Source organism: Panthera tigris, chromosome B1, assembly GCF_018350195.1.
Source record: "Panthera tigris isolate Pti1 chromosome B1, P.tigris_Pti1_mat1.1, whole genome shotgun sequence".
Classification (NCBI taxonomy): Eukaryota; Metazoa; Chordata; class Mammalia; order Carnivora; family Felidae; genus Panthera; species Panthera tigris.
Genome location: NC_056663.1, coordinates 137,102,392 through 137,122,596, shown reverse-complemented (window position 1 = coordinate 137,122,596; position 20,205 = coordinate 137,102,392). Strand labels below are relative to the sequence as shown.

General features: G+C 41.0%; 1 protein-coding gene and 1 pseudogene across 3 annotated transcripts in view; one reads left to right on the top strand and one right to left on the bottom strand.

Moving 5' to 3' along the window:
• ENOPH1 (enolase-phosphatase 1) overlaps positions 1–19,744 on the top strand; it is a 36,407-nt gene extending 16,663 nt beyond the window's left edge. For 2 of the 3 annotated variants that reach the window (XM_042984292.1, XM_042984291.1), the window contains exons 2-7: positions 2,149–2,228; positions 5,725–5,826; positions 9,132–9,334; positions 11,660–11,792; positions 13,648–13,771; positions 19,489–19,744. In XM_042984292.1, the coding sequence (XP_042840226.1) occupies positions 2,151–2,228; positions 5,725–5,826; positions 9,132–9,334; positions 11,660–11,792; positions 13,648–13,771; positions 19,489–19,628 (780 nt within the window). In that variant the 5' untranslated portion in view covers positions 2,149–2,150 and the 3' untranslated portion in view covers positions 19,629–19,744. The remainder of the gene's footprint in view (positions 1–2,148; positions 2,229–5,724; positions 5,827–9,131; positions 9,335–11,659; positions 11,793–13,647; positions 13,772–19,488) is intronic. The other variant, XM_007074765.3, reaches the window with a different exon arrangement.
• LOC122237999 lies at positions 6,845–7,970 on the bottom strand (annotated as a pseudogene).
• Positions 19,745–20,205: the final 461 nt, after the last annotated feature.

The following is a 20,205-nucleotide window of genomic DNA, read 5'->3' as shown; positions in this document are numbered from 1 at the left end:
ATCTTAAAAGTTCTCATCACAAGATAAAATTTATAACTGTGTGGTGATGCATGTTAACTAGGCTTGTTGTGGTGACCATTTTGCAGTATTATGTACATGTATCAAATCACTGTGTTGTACGCTCCAAACTAATATATGTCAATTATATCTCAATTTTAAAAAAAGATTATACGCTCTCATTGTAGAAAATGACCTCCTGACCCAGTGAGAATGTAATGTAGTGTAAATGTCCATGTTCCCCTCAATTTTGTTCTGTGCATTAGATATTCCCCAGAATGGGATTATGTTCTTTATTTTTAACCTGTTTTATTTCTTATTTAGAGGATGTGATTTGCTTAGAGAATTAAGACCCCACTTAATTTTCCTTTGCTTTTTATCTTCTGAGATTAATAGAAAAATAGTAGCCTAAAAGTATTGCCTTCATGTTTAATTTTCTGGCTGAAAAAATTCTAAGTTCTCAAATACTTTGAATCATTTGTCGTACTATGTGGTTCATTGGAAGGCTTTTAAAATAGTTTCTTTAAATAGCTGTACTCTAAGTATTACCCATTACCTTTTTATTACCCATTTTCCTCAGAGGAGTCTTGAGTAAACATTATAGCAACTATTTTATTTTTATTGATTCTATGACCTTTTTATTAAAACGACCAGACCACTTGACTGTAAAGCAAATCCATATTTGGACTTCTAAACATTAATGAGGCAACTTCTTTAATTAGACGTTCAGAAATTTTGTGGCCCTTAAGGAGCCTTAATGGAGCTCTTTCAGAAAGCTACCATTGAGCTGTGCAGAGTAATGTAAATTGCTGCTTGCATAATATCCCCTCCAGCATTTAGTGGAATTTAATCATAGTCGCCTGAAAGACAAATACTCTCATTTAGTTCCATGGCCTTTTGTTATATGTACTACTAAAGCATAACAGCCCCTTCGGTGCCTGGTGGACTAAAAACATTTACACACTTGTAGAATCCTGGGTTTACTGCAGCATTGTTTTCATGCTATAATATTCTGAAATTATCCATAAATGGATTATGACTGAAGTTAAAGCGTTTATCATTACAGTTCTTTCTGGAATTACTTTTAAAGGCTGAAAATGTTCAATGGGCAGGGTTGGGCAAGAAGCACTAGCTCTTTGAAGTCTATTTTTAGAGCTTTCTTATATGTTATCATAGCATATATAATCGATATTGTTACTGACTTTAAAAATAAGCAACTTGAAGGCGTTTTATTTGTCTCACAGAATAGATTGCTCAGAAAGTATGTTGAAAGAACAGGATAAAATCTTCACAATTTAGTTATGTGCCCCATGTACTTTTATACGATGCAGTAACACTTTTGCACTAAAATAGAAGTCTGCTAACATGTCATTCCCAGGTGGTTTTATTGTTCCGTGCATCATACTAAGTTCTGCTTTCATTGCCTAGCTTTGTGTGTGTACTTAGTGCAGAAGGGAGTTTTATGTCTAGAGGAAAGGGGCAAATTGGATGAACAGGAATTCCAAAGTAATGTTTAACTTTTAAAGCTTTTCCTAAAAGTTCAAAATTGTTTGAAACCTTGCACCTGTGAGTTCGCTGAGGCGAGGCTGTGGTTCATAACTCTGTTATCAGCGGCGTCTGGCACTCAGTAGGTCCTCAGTAAAACTTGAATGTATGACTTGATTGTGCTTGTGATTTATCCTCTGGGAACTTCTCTGCTATTATTTGTCACTCAGTTTGGGTCAAAGGTGATCCTTGTCCAGTTTAAATGTCTGTGCTGGAGAATATGATAAGTGGTAAGGTCTAGGTGCTTTCTATCTAATTATCTCTAATTTCTGCAGTGACTGCTTGGTATTATCATTCCCATTTAACAGGTGAGAAAACTGAAGCTCAGAGGGGGTAAGTTGAATATGGCAGTAAAAAGCAGAGGTAGGACCCCCTGGCCTGGCATACTGCCTATAGTCTTTTTTTCTCTTCTGCCAGAGAGGTTAAAGACTTGGGCTCTCACATGCTCTCCATAAATTGTTCTTGGGGTCATTAAAGCTGGATATGGGAAATTGGGCTTTGTGAAACACAAAGTACTATAGCACTGTATCTGTTTTTATGCCTTTCAAGTACTTCAGCTTTTCATTTACTGAGAGGCCATGAATCTAACCCAAAGTTTTTCCCCAGGAATGTTTCCAGTTGCTTGGGAGTTGAGGAATAATGGAGATAGGACATTGGAGGAGGATGACCAAGTGAGAAAGAAGCAGGTAGAGGATGAGGGATCAAAGTTGCCTTGTGTTTTAATTGTGAAACATTTTAAATAAGCAAGAATACGGATTAATATAATGACCATGCATCCACCACAAAGCTTTTTAAATTTGAGACTATTTTGTTTTAGATCCTAAAGAAATAAAGCATTATAAATATAAGTGAGACCCTTGAGTACCTCTCATTTTGTATGAATTTTATTTATATGTTAAGGTTTATATTCACGTTTATAATCATAACTTCAGTACATTGATGTTTTTTCAAGTATTTTATTTTTCTTATTTAAGTAATCTCTACACCCAGCGTGGGGCTCAAACTTACCCAAGATCAGGAGTCATATGCTTCTCCGACTGAGCCTGCCGGGTGCCCCTCAGTATTGAGTTTTTAACTGCTGTATGTTGTTGTATTTTTTATTTTTATTATTTATTTATTTATTTATTTACTTATTTATTTATTTATATATATGTTGTTTTAGAGAACGAAAGAATATACTGGAGTTTATTCTCTAGCTAATAAAGATTTAGATTGTTTCCATTGATTTTGTTATTACACCCAGTACTAAAATAAACATTTTTTTTACTTCTCTCTTTGTGTGCCTGTGTTAGAGTTTGTCTATGATATATGCTTAGGAGAGGACTGGCTGTGTGTGCCTTCAGTTTTTGTGTATCTTCTCAGCATTCTTGAGTAGGGGGCCAGCTTGCAGTCCTGCTACAGTACATGAGTCGGGGAGAAATTAGTAGGTGAAAGGAAGGATAAGGAGGGGCATGATGTAGGGCATGATGGGAAAACCAAGTATTTAAAGAACAGAAGCCTATCAGTATGGTAAAAGGAGTCTCTTGCGGAAAAAGCAAGCTGTCAATCTCAGCTCTTCATTTTCCTTCTTTTAGATCAGGATTGAGTTTTTATTGAGTTTAAACAAGGCTGTTCTGTCAAGTATGCTGAACAATTTGCTTGATTACACTGTACGCTTTTGAATCTGCTGAATGATCCATTACTTACTGGAACGCCATGTGGGAACAAGCAAAATTGAATGACTTTATTTTTACTAGGCCAGGTGAAATTTGAATAATGTGTTATGAAGAGAGGTAAACGCATGAGCCCTACTCTTTATTTATTTTTCTGTTGAAATGCAGTTGACATGCAATATTATATTAGTTTCAGGTGTGCAACGTAGTGATTGGACATTTTTTTACATTAGGAAACCCTCACCATAATAAGTTTAATTACCATCCATAACCATATAAAGTTACTACAGTATTATTGAGTATATTCCCCATGCTGTACTTTGTATCCCTGTGACTTACTTATTTTGTAACTGGAAGTTATAAGGGCATTCTGTAAATATTTGAGTAAAGAAATAAGTGAATGAGGGGCACCTGGGGGGCTCAGTTGGTTGAGCATCCAACTTCGGCTCAGGTCATGATCTCGTGGTTCATAGATTTGAACCCCACATAGGACTCGCTGCTATTGGTGCAGAACCCCCTTCGGATCCTCTACCCCCCCTTTGCCCCTTCCCTACTTGCACTGTCTCAAAAATAAATAATAAAAACATTAAAAAAATAAGTGGATGAGTTTAGATAAACAGACTTCTTTTTAAAAAACTTTATTTTTTTTAGAGAGAGACAGAGAGAGCATGCGAGCAATAGAGAGGAGCACGGAAAGAGAGAGAGAAATTCAAGCAGGCTCCATGCTCTGCACAGAGCCTGATGGAGGACTTTATCTCACAACCCTGGGATTGTGACCTGAGCCAAAATCAAGAGTTGGATGCTCAACCAACTGAGCCACTTAAGTGCCCCTAAATAAACTGACTTCTTTTTTAATGTTTATTTATTTTTGAGACAGAGACAGGGACAAAGAGAGGGAGGCACAGAATCCAAAGCAGGCTCTAGGCTCCGAGCTGTCAGCACAGAGCCTGATATGGGACTTGAACCCATGGACCCTGAGTTCATCACCTGAGCCGAAGTTGGATGCTTAACCAACTGAGCCACCCAGGCACCCCAATAAACTGACTTATTGAGTTCAACTTGATTATACAGTTTTCCTTAAAGTATGAGACCGTCTCTGAATTGTATACTTGGGGTGTACATCATAGTGTATACTAATTTTTCTGTATTTTTTAGAAAAATACAATATTTAGAAAATACTGGTAATTGCTAAGACTCTTGCAGGTTATCATACTCTGGATTTGTACAGCATTCTGCTTATACTCTGCTTGTCTCACCCTTTGCCCCATATCACAAGTTTTTGTTTGCTTGCCATCCTCCTGTCCCCCCACTAGATTCTTAAGCTTTTGGAGAAAAGGGACTTTGATTTATTTTATCTTTTCAATTCCCTTTTCTGTGCCCCACTAGTAGACACTAAAAACAACAACAACAACAAAAAAAAAACCCCCAAAACTTATTGAATGTACCACATTTACTTTGAAAAGATACATAGACTTGGAACATCTGGGTGGCTCAGTAGGTTAAATGTCAACTCTTGATTTCGGCCCCAGGTCATGATCTCGCAGTTTATGGGGTTAGGCCGAGTTGGGCTCTGCACTGACAGCATGGAGCCTGCTTAGGATTCTCTCTCTCCCTATCTCTCTGTCCCTCCTCCCATTTGCTCACTCTCCTTCTCTCTCAAAATAAATAAACAAACAAAAAAAAGAAAAGATACATAAGCTCAGTGGTAAGTAAATAAAAATTTTGACCTAAGAGAAATCATGGTCCTAGTGTATGGATTACCGACAGGGTATTTATTTTTTAATTATTTTGCCCATCACTGTTTTACAGGGTATTCTATAGGTAGTCTGATTACCAAGAAAAAATCATGGTGATCAAATTGTCTTTTTTTTTTTTTTTTTTTTGGAATATTTGTCATCCATGGACATGGGCCAAATAGTGTGTGTGTATTGATGATAACAGCTGTGAGCAAAGTATATTTGATCCCTACCCTCAAGGACCTATGGTCAACAATCTAGTTTAGGAGTCAGTGGACTTTTTCTGTAAAGGGCTGAACAGTAAATGTTTAGACTTTGCGGACCATATGGTCTTGGTTACAGATATTCAACTCTGCCATTGTGGCCCCAAAGTAGCCACTGACAATGCAAGCAAGTGAGAGTGGCTGTGTTCCAATAAAACTTGCTTTACAGGAGCCTGGCTGGCTCAGTTGGTAGAACATATGACTGTTGATCTTGGGATTGTGAGTTCAAAACCCATGTTGGACATAGAGCTTACTTTAAAAAAAAACAAAAAAGCAAAACTTCATTTACAAAAACAGGAGGTAGAGTGGATTTGGCTCATGGGCTATAGTTTGCTGACTCGATCTAATTCATTTGTTTCTTGGTCTCTGTTTCTGTTTCACTCCTGTATCCACAGCAGTAATTTTCATATTTTCAATGTAGTTTTCAGTGGCTTACATGCCACAACTAGCAAAGTGAGATTGTTGAAGAACTTGATCTCATACAAATGACTGAAGCTAATTCTTTTTTTTTTTTTAAACTCATTTACCCAGGACATTTTATTTCCTTACATCAAAGAAAATGTTAAAGAGTATCTGCAGACACATTGGGAAGAAGAGGAGTGCCAGCAGGATGTCAATCTTCTGAGGAAACAGGTTGGGACACTTCTCTTCCATTGCTTCCACATTCCCAAGTGTCTGAGAACTGAGGATGCCTGGAGACTTAGAATGCGCTCTGAGCATATTGTAAAAGAAGCTCTCTGGGCTCGCAGGGCATGGCAGTTGCAGTGACTTGCCTGCTTAGGAATTCACAGTACATAATTAAACGGGCAGATCATGGCAGTTCATTGTCTCTACAGTTGCTTCTCTCTGGAGCTATTCCAGAAGCATAAAAATGTCATGTATTTTTAAAACGAAGCTTTTTCTGGGTAGTGTGTAAAAGGTTTTGTGCTGTCTTGTCACATTTTTCATTAATGTCTCCCAGTGACAGCACCTCAGCACCTCATTCTCCACTCTCTTCTGCCTCTTGGTAGGAGCCGTGCCACCCCTCCCCCCCCCCCCCCCCCCCCCCCCACCCCCCCCCCCCGCACAACCCTCCTCGGGCTTCACATCCACACAGCCCTCTAGACCTGTCTCCCTGCTCATGGGCCAGCGTCTGTCTCTTGTGGTGCTCTGCTCTATTCACCCTCCGGTTTACAGTCTGTTTTTCCCTTCCACATTGTGGAACTGGGAAAGAACTGATTTTTTTCCTTTCTTTCTTTTTATTTCTTTCTTTTTATTTTATTTTTATTGTTTTGAAAAGTTAAAAATTCCTTAATTTTTTTTTTCCTGGTACCAGTACCACAATTTACAGGGCAATATACCTGATGTAATGAAAAGAAAAAAACAAAGCTACAACAGAAAGAAAACCTCAGGAATACACATCTAATTGACACTACATTGCATTAATCAATAGCTGCACTTTTTGCCAACTGTGGCTATGACCGTCCTGAACAAGAAGGGTTTCCTGTTGAAGCTGCAGGAACTCTTCTGACTATGGAGCATCGTTCCTTCTGTGGCAGATTTTTACAGTTCCTCTAATGCAGTTGGGACAACTGTCTCAAAGTAATCTGAAGCTTTCCTGACAACTCCTCGCTCTCTCTCCTGCTGAGAACTGTAGCCCTTCTGAAAATTTTTAGAACCTTCTGCTACCGCATCTACCACTTCCACCACCAGATCCATAACCACCACCTTAGGGACTGCCCGAGCTTCTTCCACCAAAACCGCCCCCCTTCATGGGTCCGTAATTTGATTGCTGTTGTCCCCTATAATTTCCAAAATCGTTACAGTTCCCACCACCACCATACTTACCACCTCCAAAATTTCCTCCTTCATTGTAACCATCATATCCGCCACCACCGCCACCATATCCACCTCCTTGGTTTCCATATCCTGGTCCACCACCACCATAGCCTCCTCTACTCTAGAACCAGGACCACCACCATAGTTGCCACCATCACCTCCAAATCCATTATATCCACCATCACCTCCTCCATAACTACCCCTGCTGCCACCACCTCCACCACCATAGCCTCCTCTTCCACCAGAGTTTCCACCGCGGCCAAAGTTACCACCACCTCCCAAGTTTCCTCCACGACCCATAAAGTTGCCAGATCCACCTCCACGACCTCTTTGCGATCAGCAGACCGAAATTCTTGTTTGGAAAGGGCCTTTTCCACTTCACAGTTATGCCCATTAATTGTGTGGTATTTCTGAACAACAGTTGTATCAACTGTATCAGAAGTTACAAAAGCAAATCCTCTCTTTGTTCCACTCTGCCTGTCCCCCATAACTTCTGTGGTTTCCATCTTGCCATAGTTTTCAAAGTAGTCTCTCAAATTATATTCTTCTGTATCTTCTTTAATACCACCAACGAAAATTTTCTTCACAGTTAGATGGGTGCCAGGCTTTACAGAATCCTCTGTAGAAACAGCTCTCTTTGGTTCCACTACATGCCCATCAACCTTGTGTGGTCGAGCACACATTGCTACATCCACCTTCTCCACACAAGAGTAAGTCACAAAACCGAAACCTCTGGAACATTTCGTTTGGGGGTCTCTCATCACCACACAGTCTGTAAGTGTGCCCCATTTTTCACAATGTTCTCTTAAACTATCATCTGTAGTTTCAAAGCTGAAACCACCAATAAACAGTTTTCTCAACTGTTCTGGTTCCTCTGGATCATGGCCCTCCTCCCCCCGGTGGTAGCGGTGACGGCCAGAGTTGGGCTGGGGGCGACTGGGCGGCGGTTTTACCTCCATTTTGAGACCGGACTCGCCTCTTCCAACTTAAGTTCAATATGGGACTCTTTCTTTCTTTTTCAAACGTTTATTTATTTGAGAGAGTGAGAGAGCACACGCACACACACACGAGCGGGGGGCAGGGGGAGCAAAATGAGGGAGACCGAGGATCCAAAGTGGGCCCTGCATTGAGAGCAGAGAGCCCGATGCGGGGCTCTAACACAAACTGTGAGATCATGACCTGAGCTGAAAGCAAACGTTTAACCTCCTGAGCCACCCAGCCACCCCTCTGTTGTTGCTGCTTTTTTTTTTTTCCTTATTAAAATTGCCTCAGTGGCAAAGATCTTATATGCTGTGCAGGGTGAACTCTGGCAGTTACTTTCTAGTTAGTTTTCTACATCGGACAATGTGGAACGCTCTGGAAATGTTTTAATGGTTGAATTTGGGATTGGATGTACAGTCCCTTCCTTTGGGCCGCGGAGTATTTGGGTTTGTTAAATATTCTAGATAACTCAGGGTTCATCTGAAACTCCCCTCCCTCAGCTTTGTCTTGTCTTACAACTCTTGTTGTTGAAATATACATACATATTCCCCCATTGTAGTGTATAAATCATTGGAATATGCTTACTCACAGTCATTGTTCTAAATAGCTGTTAGGGTTTTGTTTTTTTTTTTTTTGCAAAGAAAAAATTCCTTTCATATTGACAGATACTGAAAAAGAACCAACCCCAGACATTGCTTTGCTAGCTTTTCATTGAATTCCAGGCAGAAACGGATTTTGTTGAGATTTTGTTTCTTCCTCAGTTCATTATAGTGCAGAAAAAATGATCAGATGTAATTAAAGTCCTGGTTTGTTGATCCCAGTAAGTGAATCAACACACTGGGTCTTACTGTATCATTTTACCATTATATGCTGTGTCTTTTCTCATGTACAACATGCCTCTTGATTTAAATTTCAGCTTTAGCAATATAGGAAAGGTAATGTAAATTCATTAATTAGAATCCACTTTTCCCTTAGGAATCGTTCACTATCCTCCTCCAAAGTGTAAGACACTTTAATTTGTCACAGTGCTAGGTGCTAATGATAGTTGGAGAAAATTGTTCAGCTTGGTTTTCAGGTCTCATTTTAAGTGATCTTTTTAAAAATAAGTCCGAACCAAACATCTTGTTTACGACTTCAAGGCTGAAGAGGATTCCCACCTGGATGGGGCTGTTCCCATCCCTGCTGCATCTGGGAATGGAGCGGATGACCTGCAGCAGATGATCCAGGCCGTGGTGGATAACGTGCGCTGGCAGATGTCTCTGGATCGAAAGACCACGGCGCTGAAACAGCTGCAGGGCCACATGTGGAGGGCGGCTTTTGCAGCTGGGCGCATGAAAGCAGAGTATGTAACTCAAAACATTTCACCAGCCCCAAAACCGAATGCGTTTTCCACTGGTCCTCTCTGTCCAGTGTTCGTTGTGTGATTCATAAAATAGATAAAGTCAACATTCTTTTTATTTTAACAAGTGAGTGTTTGTTTTGTTTGTTTCAGAGCCGGGAGAAAGCGTTCCATCCGGCTAAATTCCCCAGACCAGCATGCCTGGCTTTGTGGGATGGCTGAAGGACTTTTTATCCCAGTGTAAAACAGCTTCCTAGAAGATGGTGACTTCCTTGAACTAAGTCCTGTTTGATCCTTAGCATACGAGTGGCGGCACTGTCGGGCTATGTCTCAGGACCGTTCAATCACTTGCTTTCTGCTCTGTTAGAGGAGAAAGATGGGTGCCATTATTTACGTGTTACTTTGGGGTTACTCAGGGTGTTAGGAGTACCACCCTGACTGGAGTCTTGGCTGTGGTGTTCTGGGAGCGCTCCTGTCAAAGGAGACCGGGAGTCCTGTATTGCTCAGAAATTCTTTTTTTTTTTTTTTTTCAATATTTTATTTTTAAGTAATCTCTACATCCGATGTGGGGCTGAAACTTAGAACCTTAAGATCAAGAAGCTCATGCTCTACTAACTGAACCAGCCAGGCACCCTGCTAAGAAATTCTTTTTTAAGTTGATTTATTTTGAGAGACAGCGAGAACGGGGGAGGGGCAAAGAGAGGGAGAGAAAGAATCCCAGGCAGGCTCCACACTGTCAGTATGGAGGCAGATTTGGGGCTTGAACCCACGAACCATGAGATCATGAGTTGAACTGAAATCAAGAGTCAGACGCTCAACTGACTGAGCTACCCAGGCGCCCAAGAAATTCTTAGACACTGCCAACTAAGGATTTTAGGCCATTGCCTGATGTAAACCCTAAGATCCAAGTCCACTTCTAGCTGTTGTATTTCTTTTGTTTTTCTGTCAAATGAGATACCATTCCTTTATGTACTTTACAAGGGGCTTCCACTTTTTAAAGGCTGCATTAGAATTTCCAGATAGGCCGGGGAGCCTGGGTAGCTCAGTCGGTTAAGGGTCCAACTTCAGCTCAGGTCATGATCTCACAGTTCGTGGGTTTGAGCCCCGCGTCGGGCTGACAGCTCAGAGCCTGGAGCCTGCTTCTGATTCTGTGTCTCCCTCTCTGTCTGCCTCTCCCCTGCTCACGCTGTCTCTTTCTGTCTCTCAAAAACAAATGTAAAAAAAAAAAATTTTTTTTTTTTAATAAAAAATAAAAAAAAAAAAGAATTTCCAGATCGGCCAATGATCTGGGAATGTCTGCTGGTTCACTTTGTAAAACACAAGAGTGGAGCCAGGAGAGAATGCTTGAAGTAGTTAGTCCTTTCTTCTCTTGGTCTGGTTTCCTTAATTATAGAACCAGAGACGTGAAATAAGTTCTCTTAGACTTCTAAGCCCTGCACTGGCAACGTGGAAGAAATCCTGTCTCTAGGAGTATAAAGTAATGCACAAAGTAACCCATAATTATGTATACTGGTTTTGAACTAGTTGATCTCTTTCCTTCAATTAGTATTACATATTAAGCTCTTTTATCCAGTAGGAGACTTCTCTGACATTTTCCAGTTAATCTTTTAGAGATGACTGGTTCCACATTCCAAGTTCTTGTGCTTCTCTTTGCACCTATTTCCTGCGATATTATTTCCACCACCGGATAGGGAAGACCTTGTGGAACGGGTAAGCAGGACTTAGTGTCCGGAATCAAAAGCTAGACACTGCTGACCTGCCAATGTGAGATGGTACAAGTCTCTTAACTGGTTTATTTTGTAATTTTTTTTCTATAGAGTAAAACTTTAGGTTTTCTTAGTTCTCAAGAAGTGAAGTTCCATTTTCTAGCTGATCAGATATTAATAGCTTTGAACCCGCAAATGTTTTTCTTTTAATTGTTTGGAAGCACATCTTTTTAAAGGCATTGCCATGCTTTGTGAAGACACACTGGACATAATTTAACCTTTTCTTGTCATGGATTACATCAAAGATTCCATGATTGTTATTTGCTTTTTGGAGTTCCTTGGGAACTTTAAAAAACACTGTTATTTCATCCCTTATTTGTAATCACTTTTTACTGTCATTAGTGTGGCTGTCTGCCCAAAACTGTCCTCTCCACCTAAGTTGTTGCTTCTAATCCACTGTGATCCTGAATCTCCAGTGACAAGCTTATCAGACCGGACTCGAAGTCTCTTGGAGGTGCTTCTCATGGGCACAAATAGAGAAACTTGTTCCAACTATTTTGCCTGGTTTTCATCTGGTTGAATAATGTGTTCCCTCACTTGACCTTGGTGGTCTTCCCTCCAGGTTCTTTGAAGATGTAGTTCCAGCAGTCAGGAAATGGAGAGAGGCTGGAATGAAGGTGTATATCTATTCTTCAGGGAGTGTAGAGGCCCAGAAGCTATTATTTGGGCATTCTACAGAGGGAGATATTCTTGAGGTAGGTTAACTGAGGTAGGTTACTTTGTTTTTTGACACTATCAAAGCATGAAATAAAGAATCTTAAAGGAATATTCTACAGTTATAAGCTAAATCAGCAATCAGATCATTGCATGCATATATGCTAAGCAGGTGGTAAAGAGACTGGATAAACTGGAGAATACATTCGAGGGAAGGATAAACTGTTTCTGTGGAGCCAGTCTTGGCATTGGAGGTTCTTAAGCTATTGTGAATAATGATCACCTGGGAGTCTGTTAAAAGTGTAGATCCCTGGGCCATGCTTCCTAGCAGATCTGAATTGGCAGGTCTGGGATGGGGTCAGGAATATATAAATGTATATTATATATAGATGTATATGTAATACAGCTAATAAAATAGGAGCTGGCTTATAAATCAGCTACCTTGCCAACATCAGAAAATTGTCAACTCAGAGGACACTAATGGCCTGCTTCTTTTGGTTGTTTAAAGTCAGGTAAGTGGTCCATAGTGGCACATACCCCATCCAAACACATGCACACATAAACTTCTTTCATGAAGCAGAGTGCAGTGTGGGTTCATTTGTTTCTGGCGATTTGGAGAGACATTTCAGAAATTTCATTCTCTGTAAGAGAGAACTGGGCATGTTACCGAAGAGTGATACGTGCAGGCCACCTATTACGTTTCTTGTAGATGAGACAATTCCTGCCGGCTCCTCTGTCCCACCATCCCTACACCTTCTGGAGGATACGGTGGTCAGTGGAAGAAGGCAGGCGTTTAGGACCTGAAAAAGAAATGCCAGCTAACCAAATACAGGCCGAATGTAGGGATATATAGTAGGTCATCCAGCCAGCTATCTTTTAAACAAGTATTCATTGAGTCTCTACTGTGCACAGAGAATACTTTGGCTTTGGAGATTGTCATATTCTCATTTTAGTACTTCCCTGTGTTTTAGTTTAAATCAAATATTAAGTCAGGAATAAAACCCTTGCATTATTGGTGTACAGATATCTGTATCTCTGAATACAGATGTAAACTACCGTTTTGCTCTCTCTAGTGGAACAGACATTAAGGTGATAGTAGATAAGACACAGTAATTACTGAATTCAATAATAAAAAAGTACTAAGTGAGGCAGACTTGAGAAAGAAAGAAAATCTATAAAACCGATCTTAACTTTTTAAAAGTTTTTAAAAATCATAGTATTAATATTACCTTAATTTGTCTTTGAGTGTTGTTAGGCTTGTTTTTAGTTTGTGAAAACTTCTGACAATATTCAAAGTATCACATAATAGCTGATCCTAAATGTGGACTTATTTTGGTTCATGTTAGTTAAATAAGCAAGTTACATATTTTGATCCCAGTTATCTTTAAGACAGGAAGGATATATATACTAGCTCTTGGGTAGAATTTCAAAATGTAAAAAATGAAAGTTTCTTGAAAGTTAAGTAACAGCTTATTAGTGAGACAGGTTAGAGAGATCTATTCATTCTGGGATCAGAGGACAATGTTCAGGACCTGTCATCAGGAGTGAAACCCAGTCCAATAAGTAGTTTTTGAGTATAAATGGGGTTTTAAGGATAGAAAGTAGGGCATGTGTGTTTTAAAAGATTTTGGATATAAAATTAATGCTTCTCAAAGAAAACTAAGTAAATTAAAACATGATCTTATATACATTGAATTGTTTACTTCTTCCAAATGTTTATTTCTATAAAGTCTTACCTTATGTTTTCTTTCTGTAGCCTCCATAAGGCTTTCAGGGATTATTTACTGAGGGGACGAAATCGCTATGATTGTTACGTATCTCCGAGAAAATGGAAAGACAAAGGAGTTGGGTTGCAAGTGTATTTATGGCGTCAGTCTTTTCTTTCCCTTTGTGCAGCTTGTTGATGGTCACTTTGATACCAAGATTGGACACAAAGTGGAGAGTGAGAGTTACCGAAAGATTGCCAACAGCATTGGGTGCTCAACCAACAACATCTTGTTTTTGACAGATGTTACTCTAGGTGAGTAATTGGATTCCTTTTTTTTTTTTTTTTTTTTGACAGAGAGAGAGAAAGCACATGCATGCATGAGACGGGGGGCAGGGCTGTGGTTAGGAGAGGGGGAGAAAGAGAATCCCAAGCAGGCTTCTCACTGTCAGCTCAGAGCCTGATGTGGGGCTCGAACTGTCAAACCGTGAGAGATCATGACCTGAGCCAAAATCAAGAGTTAAGACACTTAACTGGCTGAACTCCCCAGGTGCCCCGAGTAATCTGACTTCTTCTGTTGTATACTCTAGGGTAAGTGCTGGGCCTGGCACTGCAAACACATGGCCTCTGTAAAGAAAGTTTGTGTGGATCCTCGAAAAATGAAACGGGTTTATAAAAGGGAGCAGTGAATCAAATGACCCATGTTTCTCTCCATTTACTCTTCCTTGGGGGTTATGCGTGGGCAAGTGGTACTGGAAAGACTAGATCTTCTCACTGTAACTCTTATCCATGGTCTCCCACCCATCCTTCTGTATATATACACACATGGATGAAATGGCAAAATAACAAAGGACAACTTAAGGGATGTCACTGGGTGATGGAGCATGCAGACACGAGTATGAGGGTAGGTGTGTGGTGAGGGACATCAGCTTACAGTAGACGTGATCATATGTATTTAATAGCAGAGATGAGCTATGCACACTCAGAAAAATACCAAAAAAAGAAACAAAAAGCTAGAGGGGAGGAGAACTCTGAATGGTTTGAGAGCTTTTGTGTCATTCTTGTTTCAGTTGATAAGCACTCCCCCCTGGTGACTAGGAGCCTCCTCTCCACCTTCCCTCAGGTGACCCCAGTCCCCAGGCACCCGTCATGCTCTGAACCTCAGGACTTTCTTGGCATGATCCACCTGTTTAAAGATACACATCTTTTTTACCCATTATAATAGTACTTTATTATATGGGGTACGTTAGCCAGATGCATTATTATTTTAAGTATTGAATCCACGTAACAGTATATACTGTACCGTACTGGTAATATAAGTGACTTCAAGAGTACTTTGGGTCAGAATAGAAAGCTCACACTCCAGTTTCTGTGTATGAATGTAAATCCTCTAGAGATTTACAGAAGGAAACGGTAGTGAATGAGGAAACAAGCAGTGGCAGGTGAAGAGATAGTGGGTGCTGGGGGAAGGTTGGTCTCTGGTTGTTCTGTGAAAGCCTCTGCTTGGTTAGACTTGCCCGGACGCCTTCACCTGGTGCCAGCTGTTGATTGTATGCTCATTGTCCTTAGAGTTTGTGCGTCTTCCAGGGGGCCTAATTTTGGTGTGTTTATAATTGCACCTGTATTTGAGGGCAGTTTTTTTTTTTTTTTTTAAGATTTATTTATTTTTGAGAGAGAGAGTACAAGTGGGGAAGGGCAAAGAGAGAGGGAGGACAGGATCCGAAGCAGGCTCCGCACTGACAGCAGTGAGCCAGATGCAGGGCTCGAACTCATGAGCCGCAAGATCGTGACCTGAGGTGAAGTCGGACGCTCAACTGACTGAGCCACCCAGGTGCCCCATCTTTTTTTTTTTTTAATGTTTTTTTATCTTAGAGAGAGAGAGCCTGAGCGGGGGGGCGGGGGGGGACAGAAGATCTGAAACAGGCTCCCTCGCTGATAGCTGTGAGTCTGATGCAGAACTTGAAACTCATGAGCCTTGAGATGATCTGAGCTGAAGTCAGATGCTCAACCGACTGAGACACCCAGGTGCCCCAAGGGCAGTTCTTTATATTTGTTTCTTCTGTTTACCTTGGATTGGAAGTTTCATCTTCCGTTTATCCCCAGAACAAGACTTTGTGTATTGTGTGGCTGCCCTGACACACTGTTCCCCAGCAGGCTGGGAAGGGCGTCAGGGAGAAGAGGTGCAGGGCTGGGTGCTTTCTTGCCTAGTTGGCTCCGTGTGACTCCAGAGCCCCTCGGCGGCAGCTACAATAGTCTGCAGGCCAAATCCCTCTCTCTAGTCCTTCGAGAAACCCCCACCCACTAGGACTTTCAGAGATAGGGCCCAAAGGCAAACCCAAGCTGCTGACAGAGGTATCTTAGCAGAAGAAGTGTGTATGAACTGTATTCTCTCTCTGCTGCTGACCCTTCAGCTTTTGATCTGTTCTTTTAGGCAAGAGTTACAGGTATCTAAGCAAGTACTAATTTGCTAAGCAGTTTAAAAAAAATCCTAACCAGCGTAGATCACATATAATGCCTTCCAAAAGTTATAATAATGCTTTCTAGAGAAAGAGGAACTTAATTTTACCTAGCATGCAGTAGACATTTAGTAATTGTTAATATTTCTGTTAAATTTTAAGCCTTGGTGAATGTAGACTGAAATTTTGATCCAGGTGGATGGTACCAGATCACAGCCATTTGTTATCTCGAGTTTGAAAACTCAGCAGATATTGTGGGGATCAGCCCCTGTCTTGCATATCCTGGCTTGGGTCAGTTCAAAGTCCAAGGGTTCCTACAAACTGTTGTCTTGTTTTTCCCTGTCCTGGAAAACTTTACATTTACTGCTTGACTGCACCGAGGGAGAAGAGAGACAGATGTTTTAACGTTTGCTGTGTAACTAGGTGGCCAGGCCACATAAATGTACCATCGACAAGTATCAACCTTGATAACAGCCATTTTACCTGGTTTCTCCCCCCAGACTATAAATATACTATAAATATTCGCCTATCTTATTTCTGTACAGAAACTTCTTCCGATTTAAAGTTACGATTTACCTTCTTTTAAGAATGGCTTTTGGGGACTTAGAGTGGTGGGGTGGGGAGGTTGCTCTACTGTCTACACAGGTTAAGGGTATGAAAGCCAGCAGTTTCTGTGAGGAATGATAATTTGAATACCTTTTATTTTGCTTTGTTCCTTATGGAAAGGAGATAGGCCCTGCTCTGCTGAGGTTAGCTGGTTTAATCTGTGAATTGCTTTTCTGTCATTCATATAAATGAATGGTTTGCCTTCTATTTAATTTCCTAGCAGTTTGGATGATAAGTTTCTGCCGGCTTAGCATCAGAGATCTGCTTTGTGGCTGGAGCTCCGCATGGAGTCTGTCTCGAGCATTTTGGGATTGAATGTGTTATGATCCCCAGACTTTCCCCCCTCCCTCACTTTATGGTTACTATTAATAATTATAATCCCTGCCCTAGTAAGATCACATACAGGTTCTTCATAGTCTTGTCTGTAGCCGCATTTTTTTTCTAGTTGTTATCATAGTACATCTATAATTTTATGTCTTTTCTCTTTTCACTGAAGCGATTTCCTTGGGCTGCAGTCCCAGAAACTATTCTTAACTTTAGTGAATAGAGATAATCCCCAAGTTGGCCTCAAAACAAAATTGACTTTCTCCAAGGCCTCCGCACGGAGGTTTTGTTCTTGTCCCTCATCTTCTGCCAGCTCCACACCCAGTGAAGCAGTAGGGCCAGAACTGGGCTCATGTGTAGCTGGGATGCGGCCAGGCAGCTGGCTGCTTGCCTTGTTCTTTTCTGTTATTTCCGATCCTGTGTTTTTGGTACCACATGCCCAGACTCCACTGCCAAGACAGAATGGAAGACTAACTATTTGGTATCCCAAATAACATCCAAGTATGAAAAAGAGACCCTGAAAGGCTTTTTCCTCTTGGAGGAAAGGAAGGAGGCCCAGGGTTTCAAGTCAATATTGTGCCAACAGGGCAGACAGATGCACAAGGACAACACTTGCCCCGTGGTGATGCCGGTAAGAGGCTGAGTGTGCAAAAGTCATTGGCTAGTGTCAGGTCCCACGTGGATCGTGGATTGTGGTGGCTCAACTTAGTTGAGATCCTGGGTTGCTAGTCAAGAGGAAAGCTTTGCTTGAGGCAGTCAGGCTGGGAACTGCGGGTGAAGGGGTCTGCAGAGTTTGCCTGAGGATGGGATTTCCACACGAAGAGGGGATTGTTGAGCACTTTGTTTGCTCTGGGAAGTGACAGCCCTTTCACAGGAAGAGCAGAAGCTGGACATGGAAGAGATGGCTCTGCCCCATTTACTCCCTCTGGGAGCTTCTTACCTCATTCTGCACTGTTGCCCTGTAACCCATTTTGATGGTGCAACTGTTTTCCAAATGATAGGAAATGACTGTGGTTTTGTATTACATCAAATCTAAACTCCATAGAATGTATTTCAGATTCTTCACCAGTTTTGCTCTGTCTGACCTGTGTGCTCTATTCTCACACTCGCTCACTCACTCACTCGCTCTATTCTTCCAATATTTATACATGGCTTTATGTCTGCCCAGAATGCCTCCTCTCTTGCCAGTTTTCTTTCCTTGAGACTTCTGATCAAAACTTACCCTGTGTGCTCAGAAGTCAGTCATTTGTTAAATTGCAGATCCTAATTCAGTAGTTCCATGTTGGGGACTTGAGATTCTGCATTTCTAACAAGCTTCCAGGTGGTTGCCCCACTATAAGTACATAGACCACACTTGGAGTAGTATTGCTCTAGAGCAGGAGTTGGCAAGCTTGCTCTGTAAAGGGCCAGTAGTGTATTTTAGGCTTTGCAGGCCCTACAGCCTTTGTTTCTACTCTTAAAACTCTGTCCTGGGAGTGGAAAAGCAGCCATAGACAATGCACGAAAAAATGGGCATGGCTGTGTTCTAATAAAACTTTATTTACAGAAGCAGGTGGTACGTCATAATTTTTTCGCCCTTGTTCTAGAGCAGAGACCATAGAGTCAGGTTGACACTTTGAAACGTTAGCTCTGCCACTTGCTAGCTCTCACTTTCCGTGTCTGTAGAATAGGGATAGTAATACTAACTACCTCAGGGTTGTTGTGAAGATTTAAATAAGAATGGGAGCTCCATGAAGACAGGAGCTTTGCTTTGTTCATATGTCTGTTCCTAGAATAGTACTTGGCACATAGTAGGTACTAAACTAATATAAGGCATTAGCTGTTATCTTTCACATGGAAACAATGGAGAGAGGACTGTAACCCAAGGCATATTAGAGATGTTCCCTGCTATACCTAGCTTACCTAGTTTCATTTTACTAGTCCTATTTTCACTTCTGTCCACATGCAGTCACTGATCTTAAGGTACTCACTAAGTCTAATGAGAAGAGAGACAACAGATAATAGCATGTCAATTCATATAGTCATGAGAGAGCTAAATACAAGGTGTTAAAGGAGCACATGGGATGCTCTAATACACATGGTAGGAATCTTATCTGGAAGATAAGATATTTGAGCTGAATTTTGAAGAGTAGGAATTTTCCAGGCAAGTGACAGCAGGAATTTTGGCCTGATTGAATCATGGGCTTCCATTTGTCCCATCTCTGCCTAACTGGTATTATTACAGACAGCCTGCCTTTTGGGAAACCCTCAGTTTTATGTGGGACTGATGAGAGGGAATGGAAGAGAGTCGTGGACAGAACATGGCCTTTACCTTCTGCATTCATAAGTACTTAATAAAAGCTCGGAAGTCTAGGGTACGCTATACACTATACACTGGGACAGGGAAGTCTAAACCATTCTAGTCTGTCAGGTATAGTCTTATAGTAAGAATAAAAAAAAAAAAAAAGCAACTCTATTATGGAAACATTAAAAGTTACATAAAAGAGAATAATGTGGCCAGACCCCCACGTTGCCAACTTCTAGCTTCAACAATGATCAAATCAGGGCCAAACCTGTTTCCTAGTTTTCCACATCGCCCTAATTACTTTGAAGCAAATCTCGGACATCATATTGTGATGTCTCTGACACATACTTTGATTTTCACAGAGGCCAGTGCTGCTGAGGAAGCAGATGTTCATGTCGCTGTGGTGGTGAGACCCGGCAATGCGGGACTGACGGATGATGAGAAGACTTACTACAGCCTCATCACATCCTTCAGCGAACTGTACCTGCCTTCCTCAACCTAGAGGACGACTCATAGGGAAGACCAGCCTGTCTTCACAGAGTCGTCCCTGTAGTCTAGTTGTATTCCAATGGTAAAAGTAACTTACTTAAAAAAGACATATATACACACACACAGGTACGCGCGTGTATATATGTGTATGTTTAAATTGCCTTCCACGGGCACATAAGTGAAAAAAAGTCTCAGTTCAGTGAAAAGGAAACTTATTTAAAGATGCTTTCTATGTAGAAATTGTTTGAAACCACAACCCTAACCCCAACTGAAAGCAAACTATAGCTGATAGAAGAATTACTGCAGTATAGATCACACGTGTTAGGTTTATCAAGTCGTGTACCAACATGGAAAGGTAGGGTTGAGAAGTTATTCAGAAGCCTTGTTATTTTAAAAACTGGAAGTGTTTCACAGACTTACTCCTAATAATTCATTCCCCTTTCGAATTATAAGTTAGAAGATTGTGACAGCTAAATTTCAAAGTATTAGCCTCCTTCTCTACAGAAGTCAAAGCCATTTGTTTCTGCTCCAAAAGACAGCAAACCTGGGAAAGGAAACTCATTTGAGTCTTGACGCAGGTATCCATTACC